Consider the following 15231-nt stretch of genomic DNA (forward strand, 5'->3'; position numbering starts at 1 on the left):
GGAGAATACTTGCCCATGGTAGGTTTGCCAAATGTCCAGCCTCATTTCAGCAATACACCAGAGCCTGCAAACCACAGCATGGGCTTGTCTGCAACTCCTGGGCCATATGGCAGCCCCTACGTTTCTGACACCCTTAGCGAGACTACACTTCTGATGTCTTCAAGCCTGACTAAGAACTATCTACACCCTCAACAAGCACATTCTATCCAAGCAGGTGTTGATATTTCATTGGGGCTTCGATACTCTAAATTGCTGGGAAGATCCACAAAAAGTATACATGGGAGTTCCATTCTTAGAGCCTCCTCCCACGAGGATCATTACTGTAGATGTCTCCCTGCTAGGCTGAGATGTGACTTTCACAGCTCAGAGCAAATGGACCCCCCAGGAGGCAGCCTTCCATATCAACATATTCGAACTCAGAGCAGTTTGTTTACCAGCTCTTCCTACCCCACATTAGGGGCAATCCAATCCAAATAATGATGGAACAGAGCAACAATGTATTATATCAATCAACAAGGAGGAGTAAGATCATATTTCTAATGTTCCAATTCCGTATCACACTTCATACAGATTTCAGTGGTTTACCTATCAGGACTGGAGGACGCTGTGGTGGATTCTTTCAACAGGCATTTACGCTTCAACAACAAGTGAGAGCTCAACAACACAGTAGTCTGAAGGATATGTCTTGTCTGGAGTCATCCCGAGATAAATCTCTTCACAATACCATTCAATGTGAAGTGCAGATGTTTCAGTTTGAGGGGAGGGCATGGCAGCAACTCAACAGGAGATGCTCTAGTGATCCCTTGACCTTGCATATTACTATACTCTTATCATCTGATGCCATTACAGCTCAAAGTCTTGAACAAGTTGAAACAGGAGAAATTTGTAGCCATCCTCATATCACCATCATGGCCAAGTCAGGTATGGTTCCTAGCTGGTTTGCATATCTCAGCAACCACCTCCTTGCCTTTCCCTGACAGCAGATCTCACTAAGGACAGAGTCAAGATCCATCATTCACCTCAACATCTCGACGTTTCACCTCAAGGCCAGGCTACTAAATGGCTCCCTAGTATAGAACAAGACTGCTCTACAGAGATACATTCAAAACTGCTCAATAATAGGGAATTCACTAAGAGGAAAACTTACCTACAGAAGTGGAAACATTTTCAAGTTTGGTGCAGCCACCCATGTTTACCTGCTCTCAGGTCTTGTCTGGCTTACATTCTCGATTACCTGCTAAATTTAAGAAGCACAGGATTATCACTGATTTTAATTAAGGTTCACCTGGTTACCATCACAGCTTCCCCCTCTACCCCACCATCGAGCGGTTTTCAGTCTTTACTCACTTGACCACTGCAAGGTTTATTAAGGGTCTGTTCATCCTTTCTCCTCCTGTCAAGGAACCTACTCCACTATGGGACCTCAACATAGTTCTTAATAAGCTGAGGTAACTCTTGTTGAATTTACAGAGAGATGTTTCCTCCTTCATTTGCCCCTCAAGACATCCTTCTTCACAGCCATCGCCTCAGTCAGGAAGGTATGGGGAACTAGGATTCCTGATGGCTGACCCCACCATACATTTCAGAGTAGCAGCCGTGTTAGTCTGTATCCGCAGAAAGAACAGGAGTACTTGTGGCACCTTAGAGATTAACAAATTTATTAGAGCATAAGCTTTTGTGGACTACAGCCCACTTCTTCGGATACACCATACATTGTGTTCTATTGGATACAATATGACATTCAGCCGCATCCTCACTTACTTAGTTTCTTCGGAGTTCCACATTAATCAGGAGATTCACCTACTGGTATATTATCCCAAGTCTCACTCTTCAAGAGGAGCTGTGAGCTTCCATAGAGTGAATGTAAGAAGAGGTCTCATATTTTACCTTAATAGAGGTAAGCCCTTTAGGATTTACCTGTTGCTTTTCATCTTGATAGCAGAATGAAAGAAAGGACACTCTATCTCAACCCAAAGACTGTCTAAGTGGGTTTTGGGATGCAGCTTAACATGTTATTAAGCTTCCATTAGGGCTCAATATAACTCTGTGACCTAACTGAAAAACCCACCTATCTCTGTCATCTGCTGAGCAGCCACCTGGTCTTCAGTGCACACATTTTCCTAGCACTACACTCTTGAGCCTGTTTCCAGAACTGATGCTGTTCTATGGTCTGTACCAGATTGGTCTCCTTGGCGCTCTCCTCCATAATTGAGGTACTGCTCATGAATCTCCTGAAGTGGTGCCCCATAGGGACGCTACTTGAAGAAGAATAGGTGGTTCTTCGAGTAGATGCAGACGGGTGTTCCACTTAGATGTGTGCATGCCCAATGTGCCGGAACTGGAGATTTTTGTCTAGTAGTACCCGTAGAGGGGTGACGCTTGTGGCTGTGGCCCTTCCCCAGCTATATGAGGTGGCACCGCCCTGACTCCCCTCAGTTTCTTCTCACTGCACATGGCTGGAGTCAGAGCTGTGTTTGTAGTGTGATTGTAGTCTCTCAGCCTCGCATTTAGTCTTAGCCTAGTTTATAGTATTTAGTAAGTTAGAATTAGATAATATTAGTTGATAGTGTTCCCCAGTGATATTCTCACCGGGGTTTAAACACTGTCCTTCATGTGGAAGGGTAGTTCCCAACAGCAACTCTCGCAAGTGGTGCTTGCTTTGTTTCAGCAAGGCCCGCCTTAAAGAGCACTGTTCAATTTGTAAATTGTTTAAAAAGCAGACTCAGGTGGCACAGGACCTTCACCACAAGCAGCACTTGCTGCGGTGTACTGAGGCAAACCTTGGGCTGAAGATCGCCTTTGGGTTTGGACGCTCCTGCTGCCTCTTGTTCCAGGGCAAGCACTTCATCAAAGAGGCGGGGGAGCCATTCTCCATGATCGGCGCCAAAGAAGAGGTCTCATAAGACCAATTGGGATCGCTCCAGGTCACGGGGCGACTCCTCTCCCCCAGGAAAAGTGCGGACCAGCACAAGTCTGGTTCTTGCGTGTGGGATGGCCTGGATACCTCTGACTCTTTCTTGGTACCAAATGGGAAGGGCAGAAACCCCATACTGTTGACTCCAGGTCCAGCCTCTGGGCATCCATTGAGTCCAGTACCAATGTGGGAGATGCTGAGTACAGACTGTGTCCATGTTGTCGGTGTACCAGGCATCTGCAGACTTCCTCTGCCTTTAAGTCCCAACCTCATCGTTGGTCCAGCACTTTCCCAGGCCTGCACCTATGCTCCACCCCACCCCAGTGGAGTGAGCCGCTGAACCTTTGTGTCTGTCGGCACCACATTTAGATACTCCCTTTCCCCTAGTGAAGATGGAGCTGGTACTGGAATCAGTGCAGGGGACCTCAGCACTGGGACTCTCTTCAGGCTGCTGCATTCGATGGCGCAATTGCTCCCATGGCAGCTCACCAGTTTCGACATCAACACGTTTGGGCGCTCTGGTACCACTATTTGTGATGGGACTGATGCTTCCCATGGCACAGGCATGCTCAATACTGACATTCTGCTTTCATTGGGGGTGCCGATTCCCTCTTTGTTCTGGCTGATGGATTAATCAGACCACCTATTGGCTCCGTCAGGTGTTGCGCCGCCCATGTCACCGAGATCCTAGGGCTCTGATTCTGAGTTGGAGTTGTCATCTTCCCGCTCCACATCACCCGATGAGCTTTGGGGGCCGCCAGTGGACCAGTGTGGTTCCCAAGGTTGGTGTGTGCCCTCTGACCAGGATGGAGGTACCTGGCCCAACCCCTATTGGCCACCAATGCCATACCTATAAGAGTGGCCTTGGACTCAGTGGGACGCTTGTTGTTGGTGGAGTTCCTGCTTTTGGTCTTGTTCGAAGTTGAAGTCACCTGCTCAGTCAATAGTGGTGGCTTCGGATCGAGCACAAGCCCAGGCGGTCTTCCTCCCCGCAGAGCCGATGTTGTCCTCACTCCAGGGGACTTCTTTGCGGGAGCGAGAGCTGGTTTTGGCTCATCTGAGACCTTCGTTCTCATCACCGGCTGATACCGTGCCTGGTTCATCCTCCTCTTCTATTCCAGGGGACTTTAAGGCATATCAAGACCTTTTACACTGCATAGTTGCATCCCTGGGCATCCAAGCAGAGTTCCTCCAAGAGAACACTCCCAAACTGGTGGATGTTTTATAGCTTGCCATTCCTGGGAGAGTGGCCCTTCTGATCAATGATGCACTCTTTGAGCTGGTGAGAGCCCTGTGAAGTACACTGGCCTCAGTACCGATGGATGCAAAATGCATGGAAAAGCGCTACTTTGTTCCCATGCAGGGATTTGAGGGGTGCTTTTCCGACCTGCCCCCGAATTCTCTGGTCATAACGGTGGTAAACAACAAGGCCCAGCAGGGAAGTTTCAAGTATACCTCCAAGGACAGAAACTCCAAGCAGGTGGATCTTCTAGGCAGGAAGATCTATACCTCATTGTCCTTACAGATGATGATCGCAAATCAACAGGCTTTGCTGGTCAAGTATGATTTTCTTAATTGGTCAGTATGGCTCAATTCAAGGACAGTTGCCCAAGACCTCGCTTGAGAAGTTCCAGGAGTTCGTTGAAGAAGGCTGCTTGATGGCCAAAATGTCTTTGCACTCTGCCCTTGATGTTGTGGACACCTCAGCCAGGTTTATGCCGTGTCAATAACCGTGAGGAGGGCTTCCTGGTTGCAAAACATCTGGGATCATTCTGGATGTCCAGTAATTCATTGAAGACTTGCCCTTTGATAGCCGAGTCTTGTTCTTGGACAAGACTGATGACACTTTGCATTCCTTCAAGATTTCCAGGGCTACCTTGAGGTCCTTGGGAGTGTACCCTACAAAGAGGGATAGATTCCACAAGAGGAAGCAGTTGGGCTCAAGCTGAGGACGCCACATGCCCTTCCTTGGCACAGGGCAAGCACCCATTTTGACTCCTCTGTCCAGAGCACTGGTCCAGTCGTTCCCCCACCCCTTTGGGGATAGCCTGGCTTGCTTTTACAATGCTTGGGACTCTATTATCTCCAACAGCTGGGTCTTAGACACTGTCAGATTGGGCTGAGCATTACAGTGCCTCTCCATGCCCCCTTCCCCACCTCCTTCCCCATGGGACACCTCTCATCAGACACTGCTCATTGAGCAGATCAGCTCCCCAGAAAACAAGGATATCTAGGACACAGGTGTGGGCCTCTGGACATTGCTGTCAAAATTCTTCGATCAAGAGCGCATGGGTGCGCACACATCCTGAAGTGGACCACCCATAGGGACACTGCTTAAAGAAGGAGGAGAAATCACTTACCTTGTACAGTGAATAACATTACTTCTCCTTACTTTTTCTGTTGCCAAAACCTCTAGCTTCTCTTTCTAAGAACTCTATCTTTATGTGATCGGAATAAAGATCTGTGGCATATATTGAAAATGTGAGGACACTGAATTTAATATAAAAATATAAAACAAGGCTACTGTAGTAATTGTATTACTTATAGTCATGTTTAATTCATCAAATGTAAATTTTTAATTAAAATTAAGCAACCACAGAATTTCCAATTCGCTGCACCAGAGAATCCAAGGCTGTTTTTGCAGAATTCAGGTGAAGCTGGCCACGGAGTATATGAAGTCTTGATTATAATTACAGAACATGGTGACTGTGTTGATTGGGGAAGTGAGGAAGCAGGACTAATTCCATAACACATTGCTTATGGAAAAGTACAGCCAAAGGAGGGCACTCAAAAAGTAGACTTACGACTGTAACAGATCATTCCTGTTGGTCTTTACTTGCCTGTGTGTCAAGGGCTCTCATACCTAAAATGTTAGCGACGTGGTTTCATGCTTCTGAACTTTGATCTAAGGACACTCATACAGGTGGGAACTTTTACTATAAGAATTTTATTACTGAAGACACTCACGCAATTGAAATAAATACCTGTAGACTGAGATTTTTAGTGCTACCTATTTGCACATTGTATTTGCTTTTAGTTTGTAATCGCCAATAGGGCGATGGTAGGAAACAAAAGCATAGGTAAATTAAGTTGCTTTCAGTGTTTAGACCAGTGGTGGGCAACCTGCCGTGGGCAAGACACCCGTGGCCCGTCAGGATAATCCGCTAGCGGGCCGCCTGACAGTTTGTTTACATTTGCACGGCCGCCCGCAGCTCCCACTGGCTGCGGTTCGCTGTTCCCTGCCAATGGGAGCTGTGGGAAGCAGCAGCCAACATGTCCCTGCCGCCCACGCTGCTTACGCAGGTCCCATTGGCCAGGAACGGCGAACTGCGGCTACTGGGAGCTGCAGGCGGCCGTGCAAATGTAAACAAACGGTCAGGCGGCCCGCTAGCGGATTATCCTGACGGGCCGCGGGTGGCTTGCGGGCGGCAGGTTGCCCACCACTGGTTTAGGCTGTCACTATTCTATAAAAATCTTTCCAAAGATGAAGCCTCAGAAAAAAGGAAGCATCACTTTTTAAAAAATTACACTTGTGTTGCAGTATATATATTTTTTATCGTAGATGAACCCCAGAAAACATTATGCACGACAGTTTCCTGCTCTGTTTTATAGGAAGGGGGAGGTGGAAAAACTTGGCTAATGTGGAAAGGTCTTTTTATTTTATTGTAGAACAACAAAGTGAAACGTTTTGCTTTTGAACTCAAGATGCAAGACAAGAGTAGTTATCTTCTAGCTGCAGACTGTGAACTGGAAATGGAGGAATGGATAACTACTTTAAACAAAATTCTCCAACTAAACTTTGAAGCTGCAATGCAAGAAAAAAGAAATGGAGAATCTCATGAAGGTAAATAATATTGTTATTAGTGGCTGCATAATAAATTTATTTGGGCAACATCGATGTAGGTAAAATCCTAAAGTAAGGATTTGTCATGCTTAGCAGCTAGTGCCTTCATCATTTCCGCTTCCTGTAATACTGTAGATCATGGGCCTTAGCCTGCCCTCGTGAAATTAATGAGTTTTGCCATTTCAGCCTTGTTTACATGAGAAAGTTGCACCCGTATAGTTTATATTGATTTAATTAAAACGGTATAACTAAATCAATAATGCACTGCTGTGCATGAACTTGTTTAAGCTACTGCACTTATGATGTATTGTATCCATGCAGCACAGCCCTGTATCTAAGTGCATTATGCTCTGTGTGGGTAACCCAGGCTGCCAAGGGCTATTGCTAGGCTCTATGCATTTTTGCTAATTTTCAGAGGATTGTGGTACTTAGGGTTAAACTCCCATGATCCCTTCTGCTATATCATATAATTCAGTTGGTTCTCGGTAGACCATGCCATTTATGCATGGAGGCCTGAGTGTAGTTGTGATGATACATTTGCAATGAATGTGAGTCACAAATAGAATTTTTTGGGCCTCTTCAAGCAGCATTTAAGCCCATGGGAGAGGGCCCATCCAGTCCAGTTGACCCAGGAACAGTGGAGTGTGTGCAAGTCACTAGACACGTTACTTCAGGTGTGAACTGGTGCAGTGTGGGATAGCAGTGGGAGGACTAACTGAATTGATGTTGTTATATCAGAATGACAGTGCCTCCACGTGGATCTTACATTGATATATCTCCCTCCAAAATAGTTAAGTCAATTGGAAAGTAGTTTGACTTCTATGATTTAGGTAGCAAGATAAACATACAAGACAACTTATCTATGGACGCAAACAGTTTCTGCTGAAAAAAAAAAAAATTACACTGGTGCGACTTTCCCATGTACACAAGCCCTTCTTTTAATCAGGCTTGAACCCTGTGTGTATTGTTAGGTAAAGGATTTGGTGTCCATGTGGGAAAAGAAGGTACAAACTACTCATTTATGGAATTGCAACAATTGCTTTACACCCTCCAACAAACAGGAAAGAACACAGAAGTCACTGAATCAAAATGAGAAAGTGGCAATGGCACACAGTTGTCTGCTCTTTATTTTTGTTGATATCAACATTTATTATTGTTGGTGAAGTAGGAATTACAGTCATCATCTAGTTGTTGGAAATAAAGTATTTTCCTGAAGTTGTTAATGGCTGTTTAATTTTAAAATTTTCAATTTTATAATTGCAGATGATGAACAAAGCAAAATGGAAAGCTCATTATCCAGTTTAGATAGCTACTTTCCTGAAATTTCCAAGGTACTGTATTCCTTTAAAGCTCATATCAGTGATTGGAATGAAATAAGTGAGATCTCATTTTAATAATTATGGAGGCACAAGGTTGGGCTTTTGGTCCAGAAATAATTGGTCAATTGACTGGTCAGATATTGTCAAATAATGTGAAAAATGGTCAAATATTTTAAAGCACTTATTTATTAGAACAATAACAGTAATAAAAAAAAAAGAGTGAGACTTTGTCTCCAGTAGCCTAAGCTTTAGATAGATACTATTGTGTTAATTTGGATGAAGTATATGGCCCCAATGAGTTAAATGTGTTAATCACTGTTTCAAGTTTGGTATACAGAGATCTCAACCTTCTTAATACCATGGCAAACCCACTATAAAATTAATGCCAGAGGTTAGAAATTTATTGATTGAAACACACAAAAGGAAAAGAATCAAAATCACACAAAGAGTTTTGAAACTCAAATTGATAGACTATTGGAGAAAGGTATGGTAGGTGAGGTAATATCTTTTATTGGACCGACTTCTGTTGGTGAAGGAGAGACAACTAAAATACAAGGTTACAGCTAAACTGCAATACAGATTTAGTATAAGAAGCTAACGTCGTAAGAGACTATTTAAGGTGAAATGGGGAGTTAGCACCTCTGAAATTGCAGGACGAAGAAGGGTTAGTGGATTATAGATTGTTATAATAAGCCATAAATCTACTGTCTTTATTGAGTCCATGATTTTTAGTGCCTACAAAGTTATAAATTTAAGCTCCCAGGCTCATCTTTTGAAGGCCTTGTGCAGATTTCCTTTGAGGGTGAGGATTGAGAGGTCAGATATGGAGTGATTGTTTTGTGGAAACATTCGCCCCATCGGTGATATGGAGTTTGTCTTTTATCATTTTTCTGTGTGAGTTCATTTGAGAGAGTAGTGATTGGTTTCACCCATATTGTTGCTATTGGGGCATTTGATGCACTGAAAGGAGGTACACCACATGTGAGGCATGTGTAGTATGTATGGATCTTGAAAGGACTGTTGGAGTGGGTTACTGATCATCATAGCAGTGGAGATATGTCTGCAGGTTTTGCATGTGTTTGTGGCAGGGTCTGGTGCCTCTTTGAGTTGGTGGGTCCTGGACTATGGGGAGCTTGCTTCTGATGATGAGCTTGGAGAGATTGGGAGGTTATTTGAAGGCCAGAAGAGGGGATTCAGGAAATATTTTCTTTAGGATGCGATCCCCATCGAGTGTGGATGGTAATTGTTTAATGAAACCCGGTGTGGTGGAAGATGAGAACCAGTGATGTGTGGTTGGAGGTTCTCTCGGGGTATTTATGTGGCCCATTCCATGATGTAATCCACTTCTCTGGGGGAGTATCCTTGTTTGGTGAAGAGAGTTTAAAATATGTTAAGGTGTATATGCTGGACCTTCTCCTCAGAGCATATTTTATATCATCTGAGTGTCTGGTTGTGGACAACAAATTGCTTGGTAAGTTTGGGGTGGTTACTGGATCTCTGAAATTAGGTGTGGTGATCCCGGGGTTTCTTGTATATAGTTGTCTGTAGAGTTCCATTGTTGAAGCTGATCATGGTGTCCCGGAAGTTGGTGCTAGCGTGGGAGTGTTCTAGAGAGAGTTTGATGGATGCATGGTAGTGGTTAAAGTTGTGGTGGAAGTCTGTAAGGGAGTTTAGGTCATCTGTATAGAGGACAAAAAATTTATCACTGTATTTCAGGTATATGATTGATTGGTTTTGTGGTGCATTTGTCCAGAAATTCTTCCTTGAGATCACCCATCAAGAGGCTGGCATATTGGGGAGCCATACTAGTACCCACGTTTGTTCCCATGGTTTGGACAAAGTGTTTGTTGTTGAAGGTAGAGTTGTTGTTGGTGAGGAGAAATGGCTGAATTTGGCAGTATGTTTGGGGTGGATAATTTAGTGGTTTTCCATTGTCTTGTGGATATTTGAAGTGGGCTGCGATGCTGTCATGAGGGATGTTAGTGTGTAGGGAGGTCATTGACATCCATGGTGGCAAGTACGGTATTCTGAGGGAGGTTATTAATGATGTGGAGTTTCTGGAGGAAACTGGTCCTTTGTGTGGTGAGTGGTTTGAGGATGATTTCTAGGAGTCACGACATTCCGTCAGTAAGAGTGCCATGGTGAGATCTGATGGATCTGCCTGGGTTCCTTTGTTTGTGTGTATTGGGAAGCATGTAGAAGGTCGTAGGGATGGTTTCATGGGGGATGAAGTTGCAGAGTTTCTGTTGGGGTTGTTTCAGGAAGGATTTGATTATATTCTTAAATTCTTAAGTGTGGTGTCTGCTTTGAGTTCTTCATAGTAGGTGGTGTTGGAGAGTTGTCAGTTGGCCTTGTTGATGGAGTCATCACGGCTGAGGACCACAATGGCGCCCACTTTGTCTGCTGATGTAATCATTATTGGGTGGTTGGATTTCAGCGAATGTATAGCAGTCCTCTCAATGTTAGAGAGATTGTCATGGATGTTGTTTAAGGATTTCAGACAATTTTTTTCCTGAAGCAATCAATGTAATGATCAAGTATGTGGTTTTGTCCACTGTGGGGGGTGCAGTCAGATGATTCTTTTTTCTTCTGATTGTCAGTGGGGATGTGGGAGTTGTGGTGGTATCATCTTTGTTACGAGAGAATTCTTTGAGGCAGAGTTGGTGAAATAATTCTTCTAGATCTCCACGTTAGTTCTGTGTCAGGTTCTTTTTGAAGCAGTAAAAATCATGGACTCAATAAAGACAATGGATTTATGGCTCATTATGACAATCTGTAATCACTAACCCACCTTTAACCTATGACTGCAGAGGTGTTAACTTCCCACTTCACCTTGAATGGTGTCTTGAAACATGTGTTAACCGTTTACATTTAACAATCTGTTCCACCTTTTATTTAGCTCTGTCATAAACAAATAGTTAAGGGTTAATGTCTCTTTTACCTGTAAAGGATTAAGAAGTTCACCTAGCCTAGCTGACACCTAACCAGAGAACCAATGGGGGGATAAGATGTTTCAAAAAAAAAAAAAGGGAAAGTTTCCTTTGTTTAGTTTTCAGTTTTAACCGGAGTGGGAAAGCTCCAAAATTCAGCCTCTTATCAAGTAGTAAGTATTAGTGAAGGGAATAAATAGGTTTGTTTATTTTCTTTGTAACTTGTCTTGGGCATTAGGGAATAGTCAAACTGGGTATTTTTTGTTTAACTAAGTTTTTGCCCAGGGAAACATCCTCTGTGTTTTAAATCTGTTGTCTGTGAGATCAGCTTGTATGCTATCTCCCAGAGAGTTTCTTTTACCTTTCTTTTCTTTAATTAAAAGTCTTATTTTTAAGAACCTGATTAATTTTTCCTTGTGTTAAGATCCAAGGGAATTGGATCTGGACTCACCAGGAATTGGTGGGGGAAAGGAGGGAGGATGGTTAAATTCTCCTTGTGTTAAGATCCAAGGGTTTGGATCGGTGTTCACCAGAAAATTGGTAAAGTCGTCTCTCAAGGCTACCCAGGGAAAGGAGTTAGAACTTGGGAGTGGTGGCAGCAAAACCAGATCTAAACTGGTAATTCAGTTTAGGGGTTCACATGCAGGTCCTCATATCTGTACTCTGAAATCCAAAGTGGGGGTAAAACCTATGACCAGCTCTGACACGCTGATTACCTTTCCCAGACCCGAGTTGGGAATGATAATCACTTTCCTGCTTTAGACAAAACAGATACAGTAGGGAGAGAAAAGATAGGATAGTAAATATGAGGGAAATACACCTTTTGTTGATATTCTCAGAATATAGAATGGTTGGTCAGTCATGGACAGATGCTTTGGGCTGGTAGGTTGGCCATGACAGCTGTTTCTCTAGACCCCAGCTCACGTCCCTGGCCAGTGACATCATGTAGTTAGTCTAGTCAGGTCACTCTCGTTTACTGGTCCTTTTCAGGCTGAGCAGAGCTGGATAGGCAGTCTCGTCTCATTGTGCTGGTGCCACACAGTACAGTTCAAGATCAAGTGAAAAGCCAAGAGAGGGAGGACAGGAGTAAGATGGGGAAGGCAGGGACAGAAAGGAGCACATGTGGGACGGGAAAAGAGAGCAGGATCTCACATGTATCAAGCTGGGTTCCTCACTGGTGTAGTAAATAAAAGTCAAGCTTCCCCACTGGAGTATCAAGGTCTGGTGTCACACCAACGGGTTTTTTCCCACAGTCACAGAGATGGTAAACATTTTTTTCTCCTCCCCAAAGTCTTTTTTTTTTTTTTTTTTTTTAAAGGGCCCCAAAAAAGGTGATAGGTGGAATAGTCCCATCCTCTCTCATTTTTTGTCCATGGTTAGGTCTAATTTCCAACACTTCAATTTTGGTTCATTGATTTCTGCTCCTCTTGTTTACCAGTCATAATGTTAACACAGTCCTTGAGTGGCATCAGTAGATCCTTACTGTTTAAATTAAGTCAGGCTTTCTGTCTTCTCACATCTTTTCTTAAACAGTTTTATATAACAGATCATTATAACAATTCATGAATCTCTATCCACTTTTTACCAGTTAGGCTAACAATTAAAATATGCCTACTAGTCCTCAATTTTTACAACAATACTTATGCCTAATTACAAAAAACAACTGAGTTATTTCAACTTAGAAAAATGTAAAACACAGTGAAATGAAGTTATAAAACATGAAAGAATAGTTATTACCATTTAACAATGTTACTTTAGCATTTAAATGTGAACATTACTCGACTGAACAAAAGAAAAATGAAATTAAATAAAACACATAGCGCTGTAAAAAAAAAAAAAAGTCATTTTTAAGTGCACTTACGCTAGGTAGGCAGCAGGCCAACTCCTCAAGTAGGTTAATGTCTCTTACCCATTTCACTTTAATGGGAGTGGCGAAGGTTTAATGACTGAACCACATTCCCTTCTGAGTTAATTTCTGTATGTTCGTTTAGCCAGTTTAGACTGTAAGCTCTTTGGGGCAGAGACCCTGTCTTTTTAACTTCTTTAATGTGCTTTGTAAGCTGCCAGGTATATTGATGGCATGATATGCAAATAAAGATATACATACACAAATACATACATTTGTTCTAGAAGATTCCAGTCAGTTAAGATATTCAACTTTCCCAACAGATAGCATTATCATGTAGTAAAGTGAGTGATCAAGACATTTCAGTAGGTCTGCTAACAGATGGCACCATGATTCAATCAAAAAGGTAGGCCGCCACCTGTATCGGGGCATTCTTTCTGGAATATATGACAGGATTTGACCTTAATCAAATAATAGGTGGTTAGTTGACCAGTCAGTTGACATTAGTTGACCAGCCAATTGACCAGCTGGCCAAGCCTATGGAAGCACAGTTGCAGGTCTGTAGTTGAGTTGAGTTAGAAACTCACTTGAAAATTTCTTCATTTGCAGATGTTGGCATCTCTAGTATAAACTGATTTTGAAAAATTAAAAAATATTCATTAGATATTGCTGTTACTCATAACTCTTTCTATCTGTCATGGAGGCTGCCTCCAGTAGCGCTTACTGTCTTGTGAAGTTCCTAACTCCAAGTCTCTTGTCTCTGAAGAGTTAAAAAGTCTGTAGGGTAGTGAAATAAGTGTGTGGGGGAATCTTCTAAAGCAGAGGTGGGCAAACTACGGCCCGTGGGACCCTCCTGCCTGGCCCCTGAACTCCTAGCCTGGGAGGCTAGCCCCGGCCCTGCCCCTGCTGTTCCCCCTCCCCCGCAGCCTCAGCTCTCCCTGCCACCGGTGCAATGCTCTGGGCGGTGGGGCTGTGAGCTCCTGGGGCAGCGCAGCTGCAGAGCCCAGCGGCGATGGTGTGGCTGGCTCCAGCCAGGTGGCGTGGCTGTAGCGCCGCCAGCCACTGGTGCTCCAGGCAGTGTGGTAAGGGGGCAGGGAGCAGGGGGGTTGAATAGAGGGCAGGGGAGTTCGGGGTGGTGGTCAGGAGGCAGGGGTGAGGATAGGGGCTGGGGCGGTCAGAGAGCGGGGAACGGGGGGGCTGAATGGGGGCAAGGGTCCGGGGGGGCAGACAGGAAGGAGGGGGGGTTGGATGGGGTGGCGGGGGGCAAGGGTCCCGAGTGCAGTCAGGAGATAGGGAGAAGGGGTAATTGGATGGGGCAGGGGTCCCGGGGGGCAGTCAGGAAGGGGGGGTTGGATAGGACAGCGGGGGGGCAGTCGGGGCGGGGGTTCTGGGGGTAGTCAGGGGACAAGAAGTGGGGGAGAGGTGGATGGGGTAGGAGTCCTGGGGGGGTCATCAGGGAACAGGGAGGGTTGAATGGGGCAGATAGGGGGTGGGGGCCAGGCCACGACCCCCTCCCCTAACCGGCCCTCCATACAATTTCTGAAACCTGATTCGGCACTCAGGCCAAAAAGTTTGCCTGCCCCTGTTCTAAAGTACAGGGTGGTGATAGAAGTTACTTGGTTAGGCTATTAGCAAATTAAGCACTTTTTTTGTATAAGGTTTTATGCACTTAAGTGTATAAATAAAATAGTGCATACCGATATGCTTAAACCGCTGAACTATAAAGATGTTTTACTTCTTAAAAAAAAAAAGTTTTAGAAGTCAGTAAAGGTAAATGATGGCTTCCCAGGACCACAGAGCTGATGGAAGCAGACAGATTGCCCAGGGGCTCTCAAAACTTAGCAGCTCTCAGGGCAGTAGGCGCTATTGAGCGCCTTCATTTTCTGCTTGTGAAAGCAAAATAGCTCCTGGCTTAAGATTTATATGCAGGCACATTTCTCTCTTTAACATTTTAATACATTCAAATAGGTTCTGAAGCATGTTTATGCTAAAGCCAGTTAACCCAGTGCTGTGCATGTAGTTTCTATAAGGCTGGTAATTGATTAGTTCTCATGCTATCAGTTGGACAGTGTAGAGGCCACTGAACATGTTATGTTCCTCCATGATGGTCTGGACAGACCCACATTTGGTGAGTTATAGAGTAGGATGCCTGTGAGGGACAGGTGACTGCCTGGGGGTGGGGGTATGTCTTTTCAGTTTGCTTTCACTGGGTCAGAGTTGAAGATGATTCGTACAGGGAAGTTGGTAGGCATTTGAAGCAGATGACCATACCACATTAGAGATGCTAACAATTGACATCTTTAACCTGGACATTGCTCTGATGAGCCTCAACTTTGAGCCTTCCCTATTTGCGTTCCATGTTTTAAAATGTAAGGGAA

At 44.2% G+C, this 15231-nt stretch overlaps 1 protein-coding gene across 20 annotated transcripts in view; it reads left to right on the forward strand.

Annotated features, from left to right (window-relative positions):
• Positions 1–15231, forward strand: part of DOCK9 (dedicator of cytokinesis 9) — a 319065-nt gene that overhangs the window by 139858 nt on the left and 163976 nt on the right. For all 20 annotated transcript variants that reach the window (XR_010600573.1, XM_065592481.1, XM_065592546.1 and 17 more), the window contains exons 8-9: positions 6584–6758; positions 8022–8089. Coding sequence is in view for 19 of the 20 variants with exons in the window: in XM_065592481.1 (XP_065448553.1) it covers positions 6584–6758; positions 8022–8089 (243 nt within the window). In the remaining variant the exon portion in view is untranslated. The remainder of the gene's footprint in view (positions 1–6583; positions 6759–8021; positions 8090–15231) is intronic.

This window comes from Chrysemys picta, chromosome 1 (genome assembly GCF_011386835.1).
Source record: "Chrysemys picta bellii isolate R12L10 chromosome 1, ASM1138683v2, whole genome shotgun sequence".
NCBI lineage: Eukaryota > Metazoa > Chordata > Testudines > Emydidae > Chrysemys > Chrysemys picta.